General features: G+C 38.9%; 1 protein-coding gene across 23 annotated transcripts in view; it reads right to left on the bottom strand.

The window, feature by feature from the left end:
- Positions 1 to 1773: 1773 nt before the first annotated feature.
- TANGO2 (transport and golgi organization 2 homolog) overlaps positions 1774 to 17436 on the bottom strand; it is a 79817-nt gene continuing 64154 nt past the window's right edge. For 18 of the 23 annotated variants that reach the window (XM_005294998.5, XM_065568468.1, XM_065568466.1 and 15 more), the window contains 4 exons: positions 11879 to 11949; positions 8230 to 8383; positions 5804 to 5908; positions 1774 to 2111 (listed from right to left, as the gene is read on the bottom strand). In XM_005294998.5, the coding sequence (XP_005295055.1) occupies positions 1991 to 2111; positions 5804 to 5908; positions 8230 to 8383; positions 11879 to 11949 (451 nt within the window). In that variant the 3' untranslated portion in view covers positions 1774 to 1990. Of the gene's footprint in view, positions 2112 to 4822; positions 6228 to 8229; positions 8384 to 11878; positions 11950 to 17436 lie in introns of all 23 variants that reach the window. The other 5 variants (XR_010592875.1, XR_010592877.1, XR_010592878.1 and 2 more) reach the window with 2 other exon arrangements.

The raw sequence follows: 17436 nt of genomic DNA, 5'->3' as shown, positions 1-17436 counted from the left end.
CACATTAGACCAGTAAAGAAATATAGCTAAAACCAAAGCTTACAAAAAAGCATAAGTATAAACTTCATATAGTTCACTGTTTGTTTGCAAACATATCCTACTAGTTATCAGTCTAGAAGGGAAAAAAAGGCCTACATTGCTGGTTAGACTGCAGGCAACAAGGTGCCACAATACAGAGCAGCTGATCCCTTCACTTCAGAGATGGAGCCCACCACACTCCATGATGCTTTAATCTCTTCTCAGCAAGAGATTAAAGAGCACAGACCCAAACTTCAGTTTCATTCCCTCATCAGACACAAGTATTGGATACAAATGAGAAAGACAGTACAAGATAAATCACTTTACTCAACACTGTACTACTTAAGGGAAAATAGACTTGCGAAGAATAACAACCCTTTTCCCTATGCAGAACACCATTGTATATGTCTTAAAAATTGTTATATTACACTAAAACAACCAATTCTGCAAATATAACATACATTCACCGATGCCCACATCCATGATAAAAAAACCCTACAACAGATGTGGGCAAACTACGGCCTGCGGGCCACCTCCAGCCCGGCCCCTCCCCCTCAGCCACGTGGGCTGTGCTCTGACCTGCCACTGCCACTGGGCAGTGTGGGGAGCGCAGCTGGCTCTGGCCAGGTGTCACGGCTGCGAGCTCCTGCGGCTGGTAAGGGGGCAGGGAGGTTGGGTAAGGGAGTGGGGGATCCTGGGGGGGCAATCAGGAAGGAAGGGGCGGTTTGATGGGGCGGAGGTTCTGGGGGGGCAATCAGGGGATGGGGAACAGGGAGGCTTGGGAGTGAGAGACCCGGGGGGCCTGTTAGGGGGCGGGGGATGTGGATAGGGGTCGGGAGGGCAGTCAAGGGACAGGGAGGGTTGGATAAGGGGGTGGGATCCCAGGGGGCAGTTAGGGGCGGGGGGTCCTGGGAGGGGGTAGTCAGGGGACGAGGAGCAGAGGGTGGTTGGGAGTCCCGTGGGGGGCTGTCAGGGGGTGGGGGTGTGGATAGGGGTTGGGGCAGTCAGGGGTCGGGGGGTTGGATAGGTGGCGGGGATCCTGGGAGGGGGCGGTTAGGGGACAAGGGGGGTTGGATGAGTTAGCAGTTCTGAGGGGGGCAGTCAGGGCCGGGAAGTGGGAGGGGGAGGATAGGGGGCAGGGGCCAGGCTGTATGGGGAGGCACAGCCTTCCCTACCCGGCCCTCCATACAGTTGTGCAACCCCGATGTGGCCCTCGGGCCAAAAAGTTTGCCCACCCCTGCCCTACAAGCATATGTTGAAAAGGCAGGGACAGATTTTCTAAAAACTTTATGGTCTAAGATCAGTAGAAATGTTTCTTTTTGTAAAATTCCAATGGAATTTTTTTTTATAATTCACATAACCACCATTCCCAGGGATCATTTCCAGAAGTCACATTACATAGTTGTGCCAGTTCACAAAGTGACTAGAAATCAACCATAAATAAATGTGTATCTGACTAGTTTGTCTTTGTCCAAGCTGAGTGAAATGCGAAAAGTTATCACGATTTATTCTGAAGGTTTAAGTTAGATTCTGAAAAATCTTTGAACTTTAATAAAAGTAGGACTTGATCTTCCAAAGTGCTGCATACCTTCAGCTCTGATTGAAATCAAATCAAAAGGAGCTCAGGGCACTTAGCATCTCGTAAGAAACACTCAATACCTTGCAGGACCAATCGCCTATACATTAACAACATAGTTTAAAAATCATGCCTAGAAAATAAACTGTGTCCCTTTAAACTTAAAACAAAGACTTGCACAAGAAGCAACACATTTTTATTCCAGCCAAAATTTTACTGTAAAGGCTTTCTTTCCTTGGTTTTGTGCAAAAGGTTTTGGTAGTTGCTAGGGTATGCTATGGATTTAATAAGCTTTTCCTTTCCATCTCTGGGTGCTGGAGGCTGGTACAAAGCCTTCAGTGGAGTTCAATGGCTTGTTCTCTTGTTTCTTTTCTCATGATCCATTCAAATGGAAAGTTAAGTTTCCAATTTGAATTGATAGGTGCTTGTTTTCCATTGGTTGATATCTGCATTGAGCATGGTGCGCTCTGTGAAAGTAACATGTCCTTCTGCATCAATGAGAATGACTGTGTTAGTCCTGAAAGAAAATAGGGAAGAAAAAAATTTTAAACTTCGTTTTTGTCTAACCATTTGCACAATACTTTAATCTAAATTTTTCTATTAATTTCGCTTGACCACAATAGCATCACATAGAAATAGGTCTGAAAAACGCCAATAAAAACTCAGATTTGAAGAAGGATTAACTTGGGTTCCCCCCACCCCATTCCACTGAATCAAACTCTGTCCTATCTTGCTTCACTGCTGCACTTATTAAGGTAACAACCACACAAAGCTTTAGGCTGATGGATAAGAAGAATAAAGAGCAGAGAAGACTAATGATAGTCTTTTTAATTGCTGAATATGTTCAAGTCAGTTCTAGCCTGAAAATAAATTTTATCTGGCAGCATTTAGTTGGCATGAATATTATCAGACACATATATCCTTGCTGATGATTTATATTAACTCACTTCTGCATTCTTCCCTTTTGTATCAAATGCTCATACAAATCTCCTCAGCCTTATTACTCACCAGCCCAGAATACCACTAATCACCATCTGAGGACACAAGGTCATACAAAGAACCTCTCCATTTCTCTCCTGAGGAGCACAATATCTCCAAAGAGCAATTTCTGAACATTGAGATGCAAGTCTGCTCACATACAGATGTAAAACTGCTATGTGTAACTCCACTGACTTCAGTGCAACTACTTCTGATTTACACAGCAAAAAAATCAGGCTTGGTGTGTGAAGACGTGAGAACTTGCAGTCCACTTTAGCCTTGATTACCAGCATTAATTAGTACAGCCATAAATCACAGATGTTCAGGAACACCTATGTACTGGTCAACTGTCCCTTATTTCAAACCCAAGTTGACCTCTGTTTTACATTAATTGCATTTTCACACAGGCAATTTAGTCTACCAATTAACTCAAAGGATTGGCAGTCCACACTTCTGAGTTCCATGCCTAATGCTACCACTAATTCTGTGGCGTGGGTCAAATCACCCCTGCTCACCCATCTGCAAAATGGGTACAACTGCCTGAATGGGATGTTGTGAGGCCTAATGTTTATGAAGAGCTTGGAGATTGCTGGATGAGATGACCTGTGTAGTATTAATTAGAACTGAAGTCCTAAATAAAGAAACAGCAATGGTAAAAAATAGTTTAGACTAGTTCTGCTTACATATCATTATATGTTTGCCACACTCTTCCTATTCTGTCGTATATTGGGGGTTTATTCCACTTTGACTCCCACATTCAGAACCATTAATTGTGAACGGTGTGACTCCATGTGGAGGGAAACGGTGGGGGCGAGGGACCTGTCTGGTTTTAAGATTAAATTAGATAAGTTTATGGAGGGAATGGTTTAATGGTAAAACATATTAGCTGAGGAATACCGAGCAATAGCAGGTAAATAGTATAATGGCTAACAAGGGTCAGGCTGGAGACTCTTGCCTACATGCTCGGGGTCTTACATATTTGGGGTCGGGAAGGAATTTTCCTCCAGGGTAGATTGGCTGAGGCCCTGGAGGTTTTTCGCCTTCCTCCGCAGCATGGGGCAGGGATCGCTAGCAGGAGGGTTCTCTGCCAATTGAAGTCACCAAGACACAGGATTTGGGGACTTCATCAGCAGAGTCAAGGGAAGAGTAGGGACGGTTTTGTGGCCTGCAGCATGCAGGGGGTCAGACCAGATGATCATAATGGTCCCTTCTGACCTTAAAGTCTATGAGTCTATGTGTTCTCTCCTAAGGCTAGTGATGTGTTGAGATACTGCAATGGTCATGCACTTTGTCAACAGCAACTTCTCAACATATGTGAATAGTAATTCCAACAAAGATGAAAATGCATCTGATATTTTCACGCAAGACAACTCTGAGTGTCTGGGATAACTAAGCCAGCAAGTTTGAGGATTTAAGTTGCCCTATGCTGAGAGTTGGGAAATACTAGACCTGGCATGGTGAACTAAAGTGACTAATGTATTGGGAATAGGTCAAAACTATGTTTAAATATTTAGTCCATGAACATCCAATGCCATTTCTCCTTTCCCTAAAATTGGCAGAGTACAACCAGTGAAACACAAAAACAAGTATTTTCCTCCATTATTCCTTCAGGACTTTAGTGCCCAGTACATAAACAAACTGGTCATGTTTCTGCATGTATTTTATTACACATCAAAGCAGTGCTCTGCATTTTGCAATGGCTTCTCAGTCAGATCTCTCCAAATCTGTTTAAAGGTTCTGATGTTATTTTTTAAACCCCCCTAGGAAACGAGGAACAGCCATTTCAGAGACTACCTCTCACTCATTTATTCACTAAGAAAGCTAGAGCAATGGAAATGCCATGACTGACTGAGCCAGTGATTGTGGGGAAGCCAGTTTATTCTCCCTGGCAGACCCTTAGCTGAGGAATTCTCTGCCTCCAGGAATCGGCTGAGCCATAACCTTGCCATCTTCAGGTTAGGGTGCAAGATACATATCGTGCAAGCCTTCTCATAACAATAACTGATTCACAATGTTTACTGCTTTCTTCCTGGAGAGAGAAAGTGAAAATACCTCACTTAAGAAAGCAAGCACAAATTAGGAGAAGATGGAGGAGACCAGGATTCTGCTGATCATAATAATTCTTAATCTGTGAATATGGCACCTAGCTATTGTAGTGATTGGACTACAATAAATCCATAATATAGTTAGGTAAATTTATATATACAATATAAATTTTTATTTTAGAATCAAGTCTATTTCTCCACTTACTTCGGTAGAAGAGACAAATAAAAAGGGTTATATTCTTCCATACAGCGCTATGTTTACTTCATGTTTGGAATCAGAAGTTGAGGCGGATCAGTATAATGTACTAATACTTTCTGATGTCCAATATAACTCATCACTTGCTAGCAGATCTGTCACTTTGCTGATATGCCGGCTCATGGAGCTGAGCAGAGCAGCAATAGGCAACGCTGAGATAAGTAGAGCAGGGTAAAATCTTTCAGGTCAGTAGTTTACTTGCCAAAAGACGGAGTTCTGGGTTGACCGAAATTACTCGCAAATTCAGGTTGAAGTCAGCAATTGTTTTCAGCTGAAAGTATATAATTTTTTCCCCCAAAAAGAGTCGAAATGCTTTGTTTCAACATTTTCAAAATGAATATTTTGATTTGTTTTTGAAACGATGTTTCTTTTCCAGATTTAGCTAGATTTAAACAAAAAATGGTAAAAATAACCTAAATCAAAATAAAACCAAAAATGATTTTTTTTTTTGGTTAAATGATTCATTTAGGTAAGAAACATTAAAAAAAAATTCTGTTTTGGGTCCATCTGAAACAAGCCCCCCCAATTTTTTTTTGGTTCAGCCACCAAACTGAAAAAAAACCCCAGACTTTCTGAAGCTGGTGTTCTGAACAGGAAGAGGTGTGATAGTAAAAAAAAAAAGGCATTTTTGAAAGGGTAAAGCTACTTAACTTTAAGGAAGTTATAGCTAGCATCATTAGTAAGTGTGACAAATTGTAAAGCAGGTACTGATAGGCATTTCAAGCAATGTCTGTGACACAAAGCTAAGGAAGATCACAATAGAAGAAGATAATCTATGGATTACAAGTGATTAAACTTATTCATAGATATTAAATTCACTGAACAAACCCACTTTATGGTCTAGAATGTTAAATTTTATGGCAGCATTTGACTTTAGATATATGTCTTGATACAACAGTTGTCTATTTTGCCTTGAAGTATTTATTTTACCTTGTTCCATATCCCGGGCAACGAACACACAAAGCTGCATATTCGTTCAGTACGTGTTGCACATGCTCCTTTCCTTGATCTTCCAATGCGGGATCTGGTAGCTGACTGAAAAATAAATAGCGCTATCACTCTTACCCAGTATTAATACAAAACAAACCCTCCTACACTTACTAACTATAATCAACACACAGCTTGATGATAATGATAAAGGCAAAATGTCAAAATAAAATGTGATTTTTTAAAAAAGAAACATGAAAAGAAGGGACCAAAGATAAAAAGGTTTGTCAGCTGTTTCCAAGAGAAAATTTCTCAAGGACTTAACCTTTCATTTCATCAGCTTTCTATTTATTAAATATTTTTAATTATTGTTGACAGTCTTTTTTCTTTCCTTCCTATTCCTTCCTTTCTGTATTTGTAGTGTCTCCTGAAATAAAAGAATACCCCTTTTATTGTCAAGTAATTTAAAATACAAAGTGTAAAAAACAAGTATTATTCAAGATGGACTCATGGAGATTTCTTTTGTTTTGGACAGAAACCTGTCTGCAACTTCAAGAAACATTTGGAGGAAATGGAAAATTATATTGCACAATGCTTAATAAATTCCCAAAGTAAACAAGTTTGCCATGGTCAAGTGTATTGCGATGGTAAGGTGGTATTGAGATCTGTAAATTGTAATTAATGAAACCTCAACACCCTACAGAAAAAGAGTCCAAGGTCACAGAGTCCATAGCAGAGCTGGGAATAATACCCAGATTTTCTGCCTTCCATATATAGCTCATGATGTCAATGACTGACAAATCAAATTGAAATCTGTAAAGACAAACTTAAAATGCAATTTGCTGCACCCTATTGCTGTGTGTGGTTCTCTGCCTCTTCCATCCCCATCACTGCTCAAGTTTCTGCCTCCTACCATAGGCCAGCTTGTGTCAGTGTCTATCAAAATGAGACTAAGTTCAGCAGCCAGTTAGGCACTCGGAGCGCCAAAGAAGAGAGTGGAAGGAGACTGTGATTCAGTGCTGTTTTTCTCCAGTTTTTCCTGCTCCAGAAAGAGATGATGCAGTTTGACATGACTTTAGTTACTGCTATTGAAGCACAGTGTCCCAGATCACACTAGTTTTCTTTGGGGGAAATAGCACAAAGTCAGACTGTTTACACAAATGGGAAGAGAGGGAGTCACTAAAAGGATATCATGCATGATACCAACAGAGGAAGAGATCCTGAGGTGGGCTTGTTGTGGGAATTAAATCTCATCCAATAAACCTATTAGATAGCTCACAGAATTAATGCTTATGAAGTGCCAAATATTTCATATGAAAGATATCTTTAGTTCTTAATTCCTATTGGCTGCTTTGAAAAAATCTCAGCCATTTATTTTAAAGTTTTGAACTTTAAAGTTACCTTTAAGACACTCCCCTTTTGGAACCAAAGTGATACTCTTGATGTCTATTAGCACAACTGCAAGATCTTGGGTGCATGTGCATTTGAGTTGTGCAGTACCCTACAGGTTGGCTGTCTTACTGCTAAATTGCCCCAATAAATTTGTTAGTCTCTAAGGTGCCACAAGGACTCTTTTTTTTCTAAATTAACAGTACAGCAAGTTTTTTTAAGCACATCAGTGTTTTTCGTTTGTAATATCGAATGCATAGTAAAAATAGCAGAACAGATGCACAACTTAACACTCAGTTCAGTTTTCTAAAGCCCTCATCTTGTCATGAGAAATTTTTCACTTCTTTTGAAGCTTTGAAAATACCACACAAACATACTTAAGTTTTGTTTTAAACCACATTAAGCTGACAAAAGACAGAGAACGTCAAGTCTGCATTCAAGAAAATGCACGTTATTCAAGTGGAGGTAGGTGTTTGTGTACGGTAACTGCTATGGTCCTATCGAAGGGCTTGGACTAGTGTTTTATGCAAACTCACATATTGTACCTATGGGCCAAAATCAGGCTGTATTTACTACATGTGTGTCAAGAGAGGCAGCTAAACAATGTCACTACTGACCCCTGTCCTGAGCCATCCCAAACCTGTGGCTCGAGCTAGGGTAACGTCTGGGATCAGGAGTTATGGTAAGCATGTTTTAGTTTATCATGACTTATCCTTTCTATATATTGCACGCTCTACTCCTGCCTTGGCAGGAGTAATCTTTAAGGAATAAGGTACTGATAAGTCAGAATACAGATCCACACTAATGCTGCTTTTGCAGTGATAATGTCATGTAGGTCTGTATCTGCCTTCAACACACACAAAATCAAATCAGTAGGGCTGAAATTTGTTCCAAGGGGGAAGGGAAGTATATTATTTTACTTTTACTTGGCTTTGGTTAAATATAAGCTGAAGCTTTAGCATTACTTTAACACAGCTTTTGTAGGTGAGTTTTAAAATGTTTGTACTTCATGTTAAGTAAAATGTGGGTTATGTTCTTACGGGTCTTGATTATTCAGCACTTTAATGAGCTCCTGCACCAGGTCTTCTTTGGCAAGGTCCTGACTTTGCTTGATCACCTCTGTGAAAAGCTGCTTTCCATACTCAAGTTTCTTCCATGGTGTATCCAACAGAGAATTACTCAATCCATAGATTCCTGAATATTGAAATTAATAAATAATAATAAAAACTTGGGGGCAGGTGAGAAAATGTTTGTGTTAAGCATTTCTCTGGGGTGAAAAAGTTAACATATATGCAATACAGCCAAAAATATAACATTGCCTCAACCTTCAGGGTTTGAAGGAGAAAATAAATCAAGCAAAACTCATCATAGAGCTTTTGTCATCTTTTCTCAGGAAAATTTGCTTATCTTTAGCACTTACTCCATTCCCACCTCCCCTCCCACCATTTCTGCCTCTAATACCGTAGAAGGCATTTAACCCATGTGGGAAAGAGAAACGTAGTATTCTAATAAAAAAATAATCAGTTAATGTAAAGTCTCATTTCCAGATGCTTAACTCTTCATAAAAAAAAACTATTTCTCTTTGTTTTGGAACATAAAATTTTAGTCTGGCAGTTTTACTGAAAAAAGCTATGGATCATCACACTAAGGGTACTAAATATTAACTGAATCACAGGATTTTGCCACAGCTATTAATGAAATGTAGGTTGAGATGTGAAATCAGGTGCAATTTCAAGAAAAGCTTTTTTCAGGAGGAAGACATTGAAATGGAAGTACTAGTATACTATATAACCTAAATTTGAAAAAAAAAACAAAACAAAAAACAACCCTTATAACTGTGACACTGCAGTTACTTCACAAAAATAAAACCAACAATACTTCCAGCTTTGAACTCCATCAAATAAATGGTACAAAGAATCATTAACAAGAGGCTATATGTTAACTGTTTTAGATTTAAAAAGTCTCATGCATTCACAGTACAATCCCTATGGATCACTTCCAGCAGCATTCTCTCTCTATAGCTGCTAGTACATTTTCAGGAGAACAGAACCTTAGAAAGGATTTTCTGGTGATTTACAGTTATCTCGTACAGATTTCATCACTTTTAATCTCATTCAAATGATTCCCTAGCTAATCTTTATAATTAGATATGCTATAAAACGTATGTCCTGGTACTAGGCAGGAGATTGGAGCTCTCCTAGCACACATTAGGGTATGGTTATGTATTCCACAGTGAAGTGAGTTTATTTGTTTCTCAGTTTTATTCTAATCCTCATCTGCAGCAATTACTATAAACCTCTGGTTTGGTAATTTATGGCAAGGTATCTTTAGAATTACTTAGTACATTTTGCAATCTAGTCTATCCCAGTTTATTCCTTTTAATCACCTAATTCACTTTTCTCTCTGATATGACTCTTGAATAATACTGCACTCACTGATGACAGCAGGGAAGTTTCTCCTCAATGGTGCCCTACATTTCCTGGCAACAATCCAAGAGACTAAGCACTGGCTGAACAATGTAAAGATCCTCCCAAACTCAGCTCTCCCTTAGGAGGCCAGATCTACTGAGAATGAATTCTTTGTTGATATGTGGAGATCAGGAATAGCTCTGCTACATTCTGCAGATACCTGGTTTTTGTAATGCAATTATTTTTTAAACCGCAACATGAATAAAAGTTGCTAGTCTTTCAGAACAGTATTAACACACACACACACACAAAAGACAGTCTATTAAAATGTCAAGTCCCCACTTTGTTACTGGCAGGTTACCCCAGATTCTGAAGCGGTTTATCAAAGAAATGGAAGAGATTATATATACATTTTACCCATGCTATCATCCTGGGTTGCTTTCTTTCTACACGCTAACTTTTTCCTGTCAACAGCTGCCACTATGACAGTTATGCTTTCATCTGGAAGAGCATGCCAGAGATTGGCACAGAGGGATTACACAGAATGCAACAAAAGCAGTCACCGGAGACCATATCACCTCCACACTACACATAATATCCATGTGCTCCAGGACTAAGACCTCCAGTTCTCTCCCCAAACAGCACGACTGCCACCCTGCCTGACGGTTTTTATTATGATTAATGATTAAATTTTGTGCTCCTGAAGGCAGGGGCTTGACGTATAGCAAAGGCAGGCATGGCAGATGCTTTTCCAAATCCTGGCCTGCAACAGTTTTGTTAATCTGGTTCTGGGTTCCTCTTGTGCAGAGCATGCCAAACATTCTGAACTGTGTCAAACTAGATGGTGGTCATGCAGCGTGAAAGATATATGGGCAAGCAGGTTGCCAGCAAATTTGTTTGTATAAATCTTTATTTAAAAAGTTTAGAAATTATCAGCCCTTTTTGTTGCTGTTCAAGAGGACGTGTTTTAAAGGAATTATAATTCCCATTTTAACTATTTGCTTACTGAGAGTATCCCATTAACCTTAAGAAAGGCAAAATAAAGATGCCATCAGGATTAAACAAAACACAGAGTAAACTGTTCTTAAAAGCTACATTGTTCAGAATGTTTTATTTATTTTTGACCATTTAAAAAAAAAATTCAGCCTTTTGGTGTTGGAATTTTGGATTCATGTTTTGTAATGTTTACTCATGCAAGGATGAGTACATGTTCTTTCTGTCAGCAAATCTAAGGATTCAAATAAAAAGAAATGTTATTTATGACATAATTGTTATGACAACATACGCCAAATTGAAAAAAAAAAAAAAAAAGAAAAGAAAAGAAAAGGGGGGGGGATAAATGTGAGAATTAGCAATTAGAGAGTTAATTTTGAAAGTACTATACTAAAGGTTGGATTTTTCAAAAGTGCTCTGCATTTTCCTAACATACTGTTTCTTAGTACTTGTAGGGCCTTGAAGTCCTAGTCATGACCTAGGGCCACATTGTGCTAGGTGCTGTACAAACACAGAACAAAAAGACAGTCCCTGCCCCAAGAGCTTACAATCTAATTATAAAACAAAGAGATGGAGACTGGCAGGCCAAGTGGGGACTTCAAAGAAACAATGAGACACTGTTGTTCAGCATGATATGCAGTGGTCTCAGCACACCAGCAGCCTAATCATTGTCATGTTTTTTTGTAGGCACTGTGGCACAGAAGAGATTTAGGGGGATAATGATTTTGTAGATATTTATGGGGCACTCATTCCTCCCAAATGCAAGTAGCAGATTGTTAGAAATTTAACAAGTGGGCGATGCAGGCTGACATCGTAGGCCAATTGTAGGCATGGGTCAACATCTTGATAGTAAGTGAGAGACGATAGCTGATGTCAATAGGAGAAACTCTGCTTCCAATTGTCAGTGGGAGTATTACCATTGATTTCTATGAGAAGTCAAAGCTGAGTGCTTTTGAAAATATCACCCGTAAAGACATAGGCCTCAGTTCTGCAGTGATTTCCCATCAGCATGGGAAATAGCCCCACTAGAAAAAATTGTAGGACTGGGCCATAGCATGAACTTTTTATTAACTAAATGAAGCATTATGAGTTTTCACAAAAAGGATTTAAAGTAAAAATTTTAAAACACAGAATGTGCCATAAAATTAAAAAATGCAATTACTTAAATATGTATTATCCTCTCTGATTTTTCCTCTTTATAACTAAAGACTTAGAGCAAATAAACACACATTTCACTTTTTTTAAAAAGGGCAACAATAATATTCACAACTTTATAAAATAAACCCACCAGCATTTAGGAAGATAGGTTCTGGTTCTCCTTTGTTTCCGTAGTAGCAAATTACATCTCCCTTGGTGGTGCTAATAAAATAAAATAAAAATAAATAATAAATTTTTCTCCTTGCGAAGTGACAACTCATATCTTTGATTAAGTTATATTTTCTGCAACCTTCAACACAGCAAGACATTTTCCCTATTACTGCTATCTGGCTATACAGCTTAGAGATCAGTTGATTAGTTATAATCACCCTCCTTCCCTTTACAATCAGATGTGAAATACTCACATCAATCTCACTTTTAAAAGTCATTGTAAAAAAACCAATAAAAACTACAAAAATACTGCACAGGATGCTTTGTAACTTGGCTTAGCGAGCAGTGTGCATGTTCTAAATCAGTGGTTCTCAACCTCCAAACCCCTGGAGGTACTCAAAGGTCTTCCACTGGATACATCAACTCATCTAGATATTTGCCTAGTTTTACAACAGATTACATAAAGAGCACTAACAAAGTCAGTACAAACTAAAATTTCATACAATGACTTGTTTATACTGCTCTATATTCTATACACTGAAAGGCAAGTACAATATTTATATTCCAATTGATTTATTTTTATAATTATATGGTAAAACCTAGAAAGTAAGCACTTTTTCAGTAATAGTGGGCTGTGACACTTTTGTATTTTTGTCTGATTTTGTAAGCAAGTAGTTTTTAAGAGAGGTGAAACTTGGGGTACGCAAGACAAGTCAGACTCCGGAAGGTAAAGATTTCATTACTTGATAAGTGTTTTGTTTGTTTTCTGGCTGCCTGACTTCAAAAGAACAATCCATTGAGGCAAACAGCAGCACTTTTCTATAATTTCATTTAAATCTCCAGTTTGTTCTAGAAAGCAGGTCACCGTGGGTCATTTGACAAGTCATTTTTATACCCCCTCATTAGAAATATGATCGGACATAATATTTGTCTCTTAAAAGAGAAATGCAGCTGCAGGCTCCTTTCAATGAAGTGCAGCTACTGGCGGTGTGAACTCTCTATTTTTAATATCGCTGGGTGCACAGTTTTGTAGATGTTGTGAAATAATGTCCAGACTAGAACTTTTCAGGGCAGTCCTACAACATAGCTAATGAGAACTCTTTTGCTGGGCAGGGCTGAGATCAGCATATTTATATAGAATTCGGGTCTGCCTGAACAAATCTGAGTTTTTAAATAGCCTAGCAGATGTTGGCAGCATGTCAAATTCAAGTCAAGTGACAAGGAAATCAGGCAAGTAATCAATTTTCAAGATTTGTATCTCTTATGGGGAAGGGAAGGAAAAAAGATCATAAACTGCCATTAGATTGTTCACTCTCAGCATCCTTCGTTCCTTCTGCTGACATGTAAAGGCAATTCCTCAAACTGCTATCAGTTTATTGGCCTGGACACAGCTATGAGATCATATCAAGCTGTATTTCACTCCAGTGATTTACTTCTTATTTACCATGAAAACAGGCATTACTCTAGTCACCAATAAATAAATTACAACTGTACTGGAGGCTTTAATTTATTATATACAAATCTCAGAAACGTTATCCCCTGAGACAGGTTCTCTTTTTGGATTAAGAACTTTCAGCAAAATTGAATATTGTATGAGTAGGAGGCAGTATAGTACAGCCGATGAACCATTTCTAGTTCCTTGTTTTTCCATCAGGTAAAAAGACAGGCACCAGTAGCTTAACAATGTCCCTCACCACCGCCTAAAGTCACATACGCCCTTTTTGGACACCATGTATTTAACCTTCAACAATGAAACTACAACCCTGATGAAGCTTGAAAAGCCAAATGGAATGCACAAGAAGTCACAAATAAACACCTTATGAAAGACCCAATGCAGACAAACCTTGGCTTTGATCTCCCAAGAAGTTCATGGGCAACCCTAAACTGTATCTGCATAAACCATGCCAGATGCAGATACTTGCTGCAAAAATGGAAAATTAAATACTCTCCAGTGTGCAACTGTGGTATCCCAGAATGAACCATGGAACATATATCAAATCAATGCTCAAATCACAAATACTAAGGAGGCATCACAGCAATACACTCGGCTATTCTAGACAAAATTATCTGGCTTAACCTAAATCTAAATGTAAAATTATAGTTGTTGCTCTACATTTACAGCAGTCATACGAAGAAGAAGAATCAGCATTTTTCTTTTCAACATTAAGATGCCAGTTCAAAACCAGCCCAGGTTGATAGGAAAAGAGTTGATATAATCTCATGGCTGTTTGGGGATCACTCCAGTCCTCTACAGACAGATGTCTGCAACGTGAAGACATGACAACTGGGAGCCTCAACAGAGCACTGTCGATTGATCACTCCCTCACCCCTGTGGAAGCGCTGTTGCCACTTAAGCTGCACCCGTGCTGTGCATAAGGACTTTGCATGAAAAATGCTAGAAAAGATTAATGAATGCATTGCTTGTAAAATGTGCCAGAGTGAAGTTTCTGTATTTTTCCATTTAAATTCAAACTTCACACTTTTCCATTTATAAATTAACATAGCTCTTTTCACAACTTATTCCCTGCTTACAGAGCCATTTGTTTAGTGGGAGGATATCTGAAGTCGGATCATCCCACAGCAGTTCTTTTACCTTACTTTTATGGACAGAAAACATGCTTAAACCATATTAGGGAACTATGCTTTAGTTTAGGGAATCATGCATTAGGGCTTGTTTACAATTTGAAATTTACTAAAATAGCTATTGCAAAATAATTAGTTCATGTGAACACTCTTATTCTGGAATAGCTATTTTGGTACATTTCTGTGTATAGATAAGTCCTAAGTTTGTGTATCTACCAGGAGTTAAATCATCACTCCAGTGTGGGTTTTTTCTGTCCATACAGGGAAGAATAAGTGATGTTATAACTTGACTTGGCCATAACCATAGACTCAAGTGTACTAGACATTTCTGGGTAGTCTCCCATCATTTCACTACCATTGGTTGGATTAAAGCACAGTTCCTGGAGTCACATGATTACTTCAGAACCTTAGCTTTCATTTAAAAAAGAAAACTCTTTCTAGCCCACATGGCTGTGAAGGAAAACCTTAAAAATGTGGAGAGTAAACCAAAGCAGTGATGACTCCCTAAGTCTGTAGAGAAGCATAAATTACTGCCATTCATCTTAACGGGTAAACTCAAATTTGTGCTCTGTCCTCCCTACACTTTCCAGCAACACCACTTCAGCAGAAACCTATGGAAAGAGGGCTCTCTACCACCACTCTTCATGTGTCAGTAGGGCCCCTACTACCACTCCAAGTCCTCTGCTAAATTGGGTAAAGGCGGAGTCCTTTTCTCTTGGACAGATTCCGGCCCACCTAAATAGAAATGATCTATGGTGTGGGGAGGCCTAGCCTGCCCAAAATGGGGTAGATAGGGCCACCACCAGCCCAGATGGTAGTTTGCGTGAATGACTCTTGCCATCCAGGGAGCAATGAGGACAGTGTCCCCCCACATTTGTGGTGTGCTTAGGTTTTCAGATTGTCTTAATCTGGTCACAACCACTGATGCAGCTCCATTAATAATAGTAATAACGATCCTTAGTATAGACAGGGCTCCTGTGTTTTTATCACGGTCACCTAACCCTGCTTAGAACAGGTCTAGACAACAGTAGCAAAAATGCCATTGAAATTTAAGAACCCTAACGTAGACACAGCCCACCTTATACCAGGTTAATTTTGCAATATTGACATGACCAAAAAACCCCAAATCTAAAGTTTGAATCTTCTGTTATTTTACATGAAGAGTGGCTACAGAATGGTCTTCCTGGCTATTAGGAACAGAGAACTTTCTCGGGTTATAGCAACTTTAAATGTTATGGCCATCCTCAATATTGTCTCTAACTCTAGAGATTTTCCTTTTAATATATGGATTTCATTAAGTAACAAAATACTAGGCTTTTAAATTACAATTCTAACAGAAGACATTCAAAATCTGCTGACAAAACCAGATGGAGTCAGAACTCCCTCTCCACTTACATTATTGACAGATAATACAAATAGCATTTATTTTCCTGACAGCAAACAGTTATGGGCAACTACTTCCAACTTAATAAGGCTTCTCTAGAATTGAACTCTAGGAAAGTTAATTAAAATTGAGCTCAATACTGTGTCCAACTGTATTGACATGACAGCACCCAGCACACTGAGCTTCTGGGCGCTGCGGTTATATAAATATTAAATACATGTTAATAGTAAGTTATTAAGTCTTCAAGTCCTAGCATATTATCAGATAAATTACTTTTGTTATCTGTTACAAATGACTTCAATACTGACAGCAACTTTGAAACTGTTGATATTACAGAAGTTTCTATGCATTCATATAAGGTTTGATCCAACTAACACCGAGACATGAAAAATGAGAATTCCTCTACTATGGTGATGGTCCCAATATGAAGTAACTAGCTCTATCCCATGGAGACCATTGTCAGGTCTCATCTGGAAACATTTTATACCACATGACATTGAAGAGTTAAGAGTCCAGACTTACAAGATTAACTTGACGTATATAGAGATTGCTTTAAAAGGAAAGTCTTTAAGAACTTAACATGTTTAACCTAAAAAACCTGCAAGGAAGGTTTATAAACACCTCAACGGAAGTAGACCCCATAAGTAACTGGGTAGGAATCAGTTCATACTATGAGAGATGAAATAGGCCGAAGGTGAAATACAGATTAGATACCAGAAAGGGCTTTTATACTCACAGAAACACATTAAGTAACTTAGGGCTTGTCTACATTACCCAATGGATCACGGGCAGCAATAGATCCAGCGGGAGTCGATTTATCGCGTCTAGACTAGATGCGATAAATTGACCCCCGATGAATCGATCACTGCCCATCCAGCAGGTAATGTAGACAAGCCCATAGTGATATGCAACAGTGGAGGTCAGCAGTGTCACATTTCAATCTACACTATATGCTGCATCTAGTTATTAATATTTTGGGGGCATTTGTTGAAAACTAGGCATTATTTTTGTGAGGCAAAGGATGGATTATAGGCTATGATTCGCCATGTTTCTCTTTCTAGGTTAGACACTATACAAGTAGTAAGAGGTTGCACTTAGTATTACCATGCACTAAAGTGTTTGAGGGATTCTGCAGAGGAAAAATCTCAATTACACTATGTGCTCCCACTACGAGACTATTTAAAAAAACCAACACTAATACCCTCAGTTAAGCCCTTCAATTACCCTTCCCCTAACAACTACTCTGCCCCGTTCCTCTTTTACATCCTTTCCCGTTCTCTGACTACTGTCTCGTCTTCTTTGCTGACTCCCAACTCTGTGCCTTTGCTCATTGCTACTTATACTTGAGCATCCAGTTAATGTTTCTCCAAGTCTTCTTCCCCTTATCTCCTTGAGAAATCTAAAAATCCAAATATTCCATGACTTTCCAGCTATAAAGACCATTATGGTGTATTATGTTATAACTCTGTTAACAACTTTGACTACTGTTCATCATATTTTCCCAACTATAGTACTACCCAAGTAACAACATGCATCTTGGGTCAAATGCTTGAGCATAAAAGTTGCTCATT

Source organism: Chrysemys picta, chromosome 15, assembly GCF_011386835.1.
Source record: "Chrysemys picta bellii isolate R12L10 chromosome 15, ASM1138683v2, whole genome shotgun sequence".
Taxonomy (NCBI): Eukaryota; Metazoa; Chordata; order Testudines; family Emydidae; genus Chrysemys; species Chrysemys picta.
The sequence above is the reverse complement of the archived record's forward strand: the minus strand, read 5'-3'. Positions and strand labels throughout refer to the sequence as shown.